This window comes from Parus major, chromosome 8 (genome assembly GCF_001522545.3).
Source record: "Parus major isolate Abel chromosome 8, Parus_major1.1, whole genome shotgun sequence".
In the NCBI taxonomy this organism is placed as follows: domain Eukaryota; kingdom Metazoa; phylum Chordata; class Aves; order Passeriformes; family Paridae; genus Parus; species Parus major.
In genome coordinates, this window is record NC_031777.1 from 202,056 (window position 1) to 211,269 (window position 9,214).

The following is a 9,214-nucleotide window of genomic DNA, read 5'->3' on the forward strand; positions in this document are numbered from 1 at the left end:
CTGGCTGGCCCTGCTGTTGTACCAGAACCCAGGGACCTTGGGCCCTGCTCAGCCTGCTTCCCAAGGAGTGAGCCATAGTGTGGTGGTGGTGTGCCCTGCAAACCTACACGAATCCCAGCAAACCAATCTCAGGGGGAAGGCTGCTGTGGGACACAGCCCTGGATCCTGCACACCACGGGAGCCGTGCCAGCAGGCAGGCACAGAGCTGGGGCAGTGCAGCAAAGCCATCTGCCAGAGGGCCTCAGTAGGGAGGGAGGAAGGGCTCCAGGTGCTCCTGGAGCACGGCAGCATCTCAGGAGCCCGTGGGACACAGCCTCCTGCCCGTTTTACACGGAACAAGTCCATAAACACTCAGAATGCCGGTGTGCAGAGCCCATCAGCGCTCTGCGATGGAGCACTGCACTGAGACCCCACTGTGCTGGAGGGAGCTGGCTGCAAACACTGCAGCAGGCTGACATTTGGGGTCACGGCTCCTTCTGCCATCCAGGGTCCCCCCAGGACACAAAACCAAGCTTCAACAGTGTGGGAGCCTTCTTGGAGTGACAGCGGGCAGCTCATCCCTCTTCATTGGGGTGCTGCCCATGGTGCTGTGCCCACACATGCAGACAAGGTCATCCAGTGGGCAGCTCCAGTGCTGGGCAGAGACAGCACCAGGGAGCAGCAGAAGGGCAGGGGTGGCATTTTCAGCAAACCCAGGTCCCACCCAAAGCATCATTTCAAATCAAGGTTCATAGCCTGACAGGGAAACAACCCAGCCAAAGCAACCTCTTCAGCAAACCACAGCTCTATCTTATCTGCAGACCTTGTTCCAGCTAATTTAACCATTAGACCGAGCATGCCTCAGCTGTCAGTGCCCTCTGATAGGAATCTGTGGGTGAGGCTCTATCCTGAAGCATCAGGCGCCAGCGCTCCTCGATGGCATGGCAACAGCTCTCGGAAAACCTGGGCTGTCCCATTTGTTTGTTTGGGTGCTGTTGTTATGGCCAGGGCTATCCCCTCCCTTGGCAGGAGCCAGCACTGGCTCCCCAGCTCCATCTGTGTCGTGTTTTGTGCAAGGTCCCTCCAGCCCCCAAGAGTTCCTTGACTCCTGAGGCAAGAGCTGCGAGTCAAGAGCTCCTGGGTGTGCCAGAGCTGCCTGCCCAAGCCTCCCTCAAGCATCTTGGCCTCTGGTGACTACTGCAGTGACAACTGGAAAAGCCACTGGCATTTTTGCAGGCAGGGCGGTGGCATAAGCCAATTTGGGTTTGTTTTGCTAACACAGCAAGAAAAAACCAGCTATTTCCATGCAGCAGACTGGCCCATCTGCCCGGGCAGCTGCTCCAGGCTCCCCCTCCTGCCTCACCTTGCTGGAGTGGGGTAGGGGCTTCCAGAGTTCTCACAGCCCCCAGGACCCTTGCACAGAGGGAGGGGATGCAGCAGTGAGGGTGTGACCAGGGTCACACCCCTGTCCAGCATCATCCCAGCACTCTCACAACTGCGAGTCCTGCAAAATCTCCCTCCCTGGCCTTCAGCCCACACTTGGGCAAGTCAAAGGCCCTCCCAGCCAAGACTGTTTGTTGTAAAATATGCACTGCACAGCCCAGCGTGGAGCTCTAATTTGACAAGAAAATTACAGGATGGCTCGGAACAAGCCTGGCAGAAGCTGGGGGGAGCTGCCAGGAGCGTGATCCCATCAAAAGGCCCATGGAGCTGCTCGGTGTGCCCTGCAACGGGGGCTGGCGGGCTCTCCCCCCACTCCCCTCCCATCACCTCCGGATTTGCACGTGGCTAATCCCATTACCAGACAGACAGGAAAACAGCAGCACAAAGGCGGCTGTCAGGGCAAATTACACCCCAAGGAAAACCTCTGGGATACGTCTTCACAGAGCTGACAGGCGAGCGCTGGCCGGGAGTAATTGAGAGCAGCAGGAAAGGCCTTCCAGGAGTGGGGGGCTTGGGGAAGGGGCTTGGTTGGAAAGGGGCACTCAGTGGGTTTGTGGCACACACACCAGCACACTGCTGCTGGATGGTTTGAGGCTGTGAAACGCTCGCTGCCCTTGGGGACACAGGGCAGAGCCACGGGCAATCACATGGCTGCTTCCAGCTGAAGCTGTAAAAATGCTTCCAGGCCACTTGAGGCAGCTGGCTGCCCCCACAGCCCCTTGCCAGCTCAGCTCTCACGCTCAGAGGCAGGGTGTGGATTATGGCCACGGGGTTAATGTTGCACTGCACGAGCAATAACAAACACGGAGCCACGGCTGGATGGAGCACCTGGGGACACAACAGGGACACGGCTGTGACTTCCATCCCTGGGACTAAAGGGTGTGGCAGCTCTTGCCTGCCTTTCCAACCCTGCCAGGACGTGGAAAATCTCCTCCAATTTTACCCAGGCTCCCCTGGTCTCCCTGAGCACAGTCTGGCCAAAGTCTCCGCTGCCATCTGCTCTTTTCCTCAAGCTTTCCATTAGCGGCAGCCCAGGGAAACCTCCTGGCTAAATCCTGCTGGGGGAGGATTTGGTACATTTTCCTGGCATGGACTGGCTGTTTCTATTGTGGCTATCAAATGGAGCCAGGATTGTCAAGGAAGCAAAGTCTGCTGCTTTGGAAAGCTGCCCGGTGTCCAGGAGGCGTTGCCTCTGCCTGCCAGGGAGATGCACACAGGGGCTGCCAGGGACTGTGGACACTACTCAGGGGCTACTCACAGTGGATCTGTGCCAGGAATCACCTCCCGAGCCAGCACTGCTTGCCCTGGGCTGGGTCCAGGCTGTGGACGCCACACCTTTTATTCCAGGTTAAAAATTCACTGGGGGTGAGGCAAAGGGGTGCAGAAGTGTTTGCTCTCTCTGTGAGCACACTGCTCAGCGTGGTCATGCCGTGGCCAGGATGTGACTACTGTGCTCTGACATCCCCGGGCACGACAGAGGGGCTGGGCAGAGCAGGAGAGAGGAGGAGGAGGAGGAGTCACAGGTTTGCACAGCCATTAGCAGGCTGCACACCTCCATCCACAGGTATTCCTCCCCAGCAGTCTGCCCCAGGCCACTCCAGGAGCCCCCTGAGCTCCCCGGGATGCTTCCCCGCTGCCCACCCTCCCTGAAATCCTAGAGGCTGATGAAGAGCTCTGCCTGCATCCTGGGCTGTTCCCTCGTGATGTCCCCAGGCAGTGACACAGGTGAGGGGGAGCTGGAGCCTGCACCAGCCGCTCTCCCTGCGTGACACTCCAGGGCACTGCCCTGCCAGGGGGATTTACAGCCCAAATCCTCCTCCTCTGCTTGCTTTTGTGCCATTCCTTCTCCATCACTGCCTGCTCCCCTACACCCTCTCCAGTATTTACACCCAGTTCTTTAACTGGGACCAAGCCAGGCCAGGCAGAGCCCCTCTGCTGACTCCAGGGAGCAGCTGAGCCAGCTCTTGGCCCTTGTGGAAACAAGCTGTGCTTACTGGGTGACTTTTAATATCCCATCTTAAATCACATCTTCCAGCACTTCATCCCTTTTGGCTCCTGCTTATTGACTTCCCAGCAAATGCTTTAAATCTGCCTGGCTTCCCTGCCTGGCTGTGCTGCTCTGGCCCCCAGCATCTCTCCCAGAGCCATCCTGTGCTGCCTTCAGCACCCCTCCACAGCGTGCTGGCTGCATCTCCCCTCCCTGCAGGCACTGGCTCACATGTAGCCAGGGCTGCCCCCTTCATTCCTACCCCTACAGCTCCTTCCTGGTGTTTCCCAGGTGTGCAGTGTGCTGTGCCTCTCTAGGAGCAGCCTTTGTGCCCTCTCCATCCCTTTTCTGGGATGCTGAGATCTGGTTGCTGAGAACCTCTGCTGGGTGACAATCCTGCTCCTCCCGCAGCCTGGGGACACCCAGGCTGGCACCCATCACCCAGAATAGTTTCACCAGCTGGTGAGTTCTCTGCTGGCTCCCAGGGAACCTGGAATGGCCAGGACAAATTCACAGGGCTTGGGGGATTTCCAAGCAAAGCTGCATCCACTTTGTTCTCTATTTTCATCTGTACCCTGGAGAGCGTGTCTGTAATCACCAGGGCCCTCTGACTTTTTTATCCCACTAGCAAGTCCAAGCTGAAAAAAAAAATAAAATATTTGACATCCCTGAGGGGAAGGATGTTTTCCAAGCCTCAAGTAAAGGAGCACTTTCAGCTCACATAGGCCTCCCAAAAATAAATACAAAAATGCACCAAGGATCGGAGGCCAGAGCTGCCTTCCCTGCTTGAGCAGATGGCACCCTGCTGTTTGTGTGCCCACGCTGATCCACGAGCACAGGGACAGCCCCAGCCCCTCAGCACACACAGACAATCCTGTGCAGGACCCCAAAGCCCTCCTGCAGCCTTCAGTACCTGCTCTTAACACCCACCCTGCTGCACCTGGGGGACACTTTGTGTCACAAGAGGTGCCCAGCCCCTGCACCTACCTGAGGGTGGGGGACATTTCCCACCCAGAGCTGAACAGCCAGGTTGTGCCCTTTGGTTTGATATTTTCTCTGTTCTCTCATGCAGCAGAGCTGAATTTTGTCTATTTTTAATTTCATTGCATTCCTTCAGCAAAACCCTCATGGGGAAAAGAAAGGATTAAAAAAAAAAAAAAAAAGAAGGAAAAAAAAAAAAAGAAAGAGAAAGGAAATTGAGGGGAAAGCCAGCCCATGGTGGGATCCTGCTGGCATTGCTGAGCCTGGCTGGTGCAGGGTATGGGGCCAGGTAGGTGCTGGGGAGAAAAATCAACCTGTGCAGGCCATTAGGGAATCTCCTGCTGCAGGGGATTGCCACAGGCTAGCAGAGAGGCTGGCATATTAAGCTCATTAATTAATGATGGGAAGTAGGAGTTGCAAGGGGAGGTGGATTGGTGCCGAGGGCGTTGCTGGCAGCTGCGCTGGGATGAGGGATGGGGACGGGGCAAATTTGGCAGATTTTGGCTGTGAGGAGCCAGCTGCGGTCAGGGGAGGGGCTGGCAGAGCGACACCGCTGATTTACATCGCAGCCTTGTCCCTAAAGCATCCGCGGGGTCAAATCTCCATGGAAACCCCACCGAAACACGAACACACTGAGCCCGTTCCCCCAGCCGGGAGCTGCTCTGCCGAGCCCTCTGTGCCTGGGAAAGGGCTTTGTGCGGCTGGGATCGCTGCCAGCAGGGACAAAGCACAGCTCTGCCGGCTGCCTGAGCCGGGAATGCCGCTGCTGTCCCTGTCCTGCAGCTGTGCCCGCTGCATTTCCCAGCTGTGCCCGGGCAGCAGCAGCAATGCCAGGGGCTGTGGCTGCCTGCCAGCCCCTTCTCCTGCTGCGGGCTGCATTCAGCACACAGCAACATCTCTGTGTGCCCCAGCAGACATCCTGGGGGGATGCCTGGTCCCCAGGGGGACACAGCCAGCAGACAGCCCCAACGGGGTTCCTGTGAGAGCGTGACAGAGGGGACGAGCCCGAGCAGCAGTTCCCAGAAGTGCTGTTTGGCTTGGCAGCTCAAAGCTCCGTGCTTTGGGCTCTCCAGACGCCCAGCTCCGAGGGGGAATAGCTGGATGTCTAAAACCAGGCCTGGGATCTGGCTGGGGACCCCAGGGGCTGGCCAATGCCCTCACCCTGCATTCCTGCCCTGCTGCTGCCGGGCTGAGCTCTCCCCGTGGCAGCCCCACTCAGGCGCTGGGCTGGGGGCAACGATGGCACCTGCTCCTTAACTTCTCCCTTCTGGTTCCTCGCTCCCCAAAGCTGAGAAGGACCCACCCCACCCCACCCCATCCCATCTGAAGGGCCAGCACAGCTTCCTACAAGCCTGTTGTGCTTGCAGAGCAGGGAGCAGCTCCTCAGGAGGGGCTTGGGCTCAGCTGGGGTAGGAGCAGGCAGCAGGGTCCCACCTTGTCACGGGAGCCGAGGGATGCTGTGAGGTGTGCACGGCTTCTCACACCTCCAGCCAGAGCTGAGCTGCACAACACATCTCTCAAAACCTTTATTGTCTGCAAATAACAAAAGCCAGCCCTGCAGCAGCACAGGGAGCCTGAAGAGAGCGGGGTGCTGGCACCCAGGGCTGCTGCCCGGGGGTCCCCTGCCCCCTCCCCGTTCTGCTGGGCAGCAGCAGGGCTGGGTGTGCACAGAGGGACGGGTGAGATGGGGGCACGTGTCATTCTCCACAGCCAGGAGCACATTTACAACTGCTTATAAATAAACAACAACAAAGAGAAACCTCTGGCTCTGGGAAGCAGGGGGAGGCCCCGCTGCCCAGGCCACCAGCCCAATGCGCTCTGTCCTCCAAAGGTGGGGAGAGGAGAGGCCCCTCCACCAGGGCTGCAGCTGCCAGGTGCCCCCTGGCACAGGCTGTGCCACCAACCTAAAGCAGCCTGCAGAGCAGGCTGGGGCACCTGCCTGGCTGCTCCTGCCTGGCTGCACCTGCAGGGATTCAAAGATTGGGATGTGGGGAGGTGCCAGACCTAAGAGTGGACGGGGCCAGCTGTGGGACCCAGGCACAGTGAGAGCCAGGGAGTGGAGCCTGGCAAGGGCCAGGAGAAGGGCAGTGCTGCCAGGTGTCACACATTCCCCAGCAGCTGCTGAGGAAGAGGGCTGGGCACCCCCAAGCACTGAGGGACAGCATGGAGCACCATCCCATGGTGGGACTCCTGCCACCACTTCCCCCATCATTTCACCCCTTTGGGTGCCACCCACCATGCCCTGCACACAGGGACATCCCCACACCTGCCCTGCTGGGGGGCCTGGGGAGGGCAGAGCGCATTGGGAACCACCAGAGACACCTTCTACCTTTGCCTTAAAACACTGAAGCTTATATTAGAGACTATGATAATAACCCAGGGGCAGGCAGGGCTGTCCTGCCCGGAGTGGGGACAGCAGAGAGGGCACAGCTCTGTGGCCAGCCTGGTGAGGGTCTGCTCGGGCTGGGAGCAGGAGGTTAGTACAGGAGGGGCACAGAGCGTGCAGCAGGCAGGTGAGGACACCATCTAGGGCTGGTTCTTCGCCTCGGGGTCTTTGTCGTAGATGTAGCTTCCCACGGCCCCAGTGTTGACACCTGCACCGGGCAAGAAACAGGAGGGTGAGGACACGGGTGGCTGCTCCAGAGGATGTCCCCTCTGGGTGGTGGCACAAGCACTGAGAATGGCAGCCCACGCAGGGCTGGTGCCCCTGGCCTGGTGCCCACCCCGTGTGCCCCAGGCACTCACCCTTAGGGCCGAAGAGGATCCCGTAGCAGGGCTTGTGGCAGTACGGCTGTCCATCGTGCTGTGTGGGGCACAGAGGAAAACCTGTCACCTGGCCTGGGGACCAGGGAAAATCCAGTCCCCAGGACACATCCACCCTGCTGGGCACCTCTCTTCTTCCCCTGCAGACACCCCAAGAACCCCAGCGCTTCCCCAGGCTGAGGGGCTGCTCCTCCCAGCCCTGCCCTCCTGCAAAGGCAGTGGGTGCCATCAGGATGGCCTGGGATGTCCCAGCTGTGCCCCACTGGCATCCCCAGGTGTGCAGGCCAGGGTTCTGAGGCTGGCACCCCCTTACCTCGGCGTGGCCCCCCGGGGTCAGTGTCTTGCTGCAGCGCTCACAGCGTAGGCAGGGACGGTGCCAGTCCTTCCCCAGAGAGGTCACCTTCTCAGCTGGAGTGGGACAGGGACAGAGGGTCACACGAGCCCACATGCCAAGGGGGAGCATTCCCCATGGGGATATCACAAAATCCCAGGAGAGCCCTCAGGATCTCCAGCCACCCACATCCCTCCCACCCTGCTGGTGCCTCGCAGGTGACACAGAATGGCTGAGGACAGCTATTGCCACGTGGGAGGTGACAGCAGGGGACACAATGCAGATAAATCCCTGCAGCCAGGAGTACATCCAAGAGGACCCTCCCCTGAAGGCCCCTCGGGCACTTCCCTCTCTGATCCAAACCCCACTCACGGCCTCTTTGCATGCCCCAGGGTTCCTGCACAGAGACCAGACCCATGGGCCATGGCACTCTGTGGCTCTATGCCACCCTGTGGGTCTGTGCCACCCCACAGGCCATGCCACCCCACGGGCCATGCCACCCCACAGGCCATGCCACCCTGTGGGTCTGTGCCACCCCACAGGCCATGCCACCCCACGGGCCATGCCACCCCACGGGCCATGCCACCCCACGGGCCATGCCACCCGAGGCAGGCACCCACTGCTGCTCACCACCTTACCAAAATAGACCCTCTTGCCACAGCGTGGGCACATGTTGGGCTCCCCGGTGAAGGTGGTGACACTGGAGGCTGGAAGAAAAGAGAACACGTGCCTGGGAAGTGGGGGGACATCTCAGCCAGGACACAAACCCTGCAGCCACACCGTCACCACACGTGTGGCTCTGCACTGGCTGCCCACATGGCAAAGGGCCAGGCTGTCATGCCCTGCTCCTCACCTTTGCTGGGTCCCTTGGGAGGTGCAGCATTCACCTTCCTCTCCTCCACCTTCACCGGGTGCTCGATGGGTCCTGGAGCCGTCTGCCCCTCGATCTGTGGCTTGTCGTAGATGTAGGAGCCGGCCCCGCCGATGTTCACCCCTGCAGAGGGGCACAGAGAGGTGGCCTGGGAGCCCTTGGGGTCTCCATCGTCCCCCCAGCCCCCTGTCCCACCTCCCCCAGCCCGCTGAGCCAGGGGTCACTGCTGCACTTCAGCCCTGGCTTGCTCTCTCCTGGCCCAGGCTTTCTCCAGCCTCAGCTGGGATAGGAGAGTAACTCCACCTTCTGTCTGAATGGGAGTTTGTCCTCTTAAGTATTAAAAAAAAAAAAAAAAAAAAAAAGGGGCAGCTGTCAGAATAGATTCCTCCCTCCTTCCTTCCCTCCCTCCAGCAGCTCTTCCCTCCCTCTGCACAGGCAGACAGCAGACCTAGGACTGCAATTTACTGGCCTGATGCTCAGCCCCTGCTAGCCTGGCTCCTGGGGTGTTGCTGAGGCCACCAGCGAGGTGAGGGGACCAGGTGAGGGGACCTGGCCCCTCCACAGCCCCGAGCACCACAGGCAGGGGGGACAGGACATACCTTTGGGACCAAAGAGTGTGGCGTAGCAGGGCTTGTGGCAGAAGGGCTTCCCATCGTGCTGGGGAGAGAGGGCAGTGTTAGGATGCTGAGCGGCCACCGCGGTTCCCTCAGGAGCACCTTCATCCTCTGGTGTTCACAGACCACCATGGCCATGCCTACACCCTAAAATGCACCCACTTTTGGGTCTGCAGCACCAGCCTAACCCAACCTGAGCCCTTGGGGGACTTGGGCTGTTGTGCACAGTGGGGATGCAGCCCAGC

The 9,214-nt window shown here is 59.6% G+C and overlaps 1 protein-coding gene across 2 annotated transcripts in view; it reads right to left on the minus strand.

The window, feature by feature from the left end:
• Nucleotides 1–5,903: 5,903 nt before the first annotated feature.
• CRIP2 (cysteine rich protein 2) overlaps nt 5,904–9,214 on the minus strand; it is a 14,616-nt gene continuing 11,305 nt past the window's right edge. For both annotated transcript variants that reach the window (XM_015636865.2, XM_019007715.2), the window contains exons 3-8: nt 8,955–9,012; nt 8,338–8,478; nt 8,123–8,191; nt 7,467–7,561; nt 7,136–7,193; nt 5,904–6,984 (exon numbers count right to left, since the gene is read on the minus strand). In XM_015636865.2, coding sequence (XP_015492351.1) covers nt 6,917–6,984; nt 7,136–7,193; nt 7,467–7,561; nt 8,123–8,191; nt 8,338–8,478; nt 8,955–9,012 — 489 coding nt within the window. In that variant the 3' untranslated portion in view covers nt 5,904–6,916. The remainder of the gene's footprint in view (nt 6,985–7,135; nt 7,194–7,466; nt 7,562–8,122; nt 8,192–8,337; nt 8,479–8,954; nt 9,013–9,214) is intronic.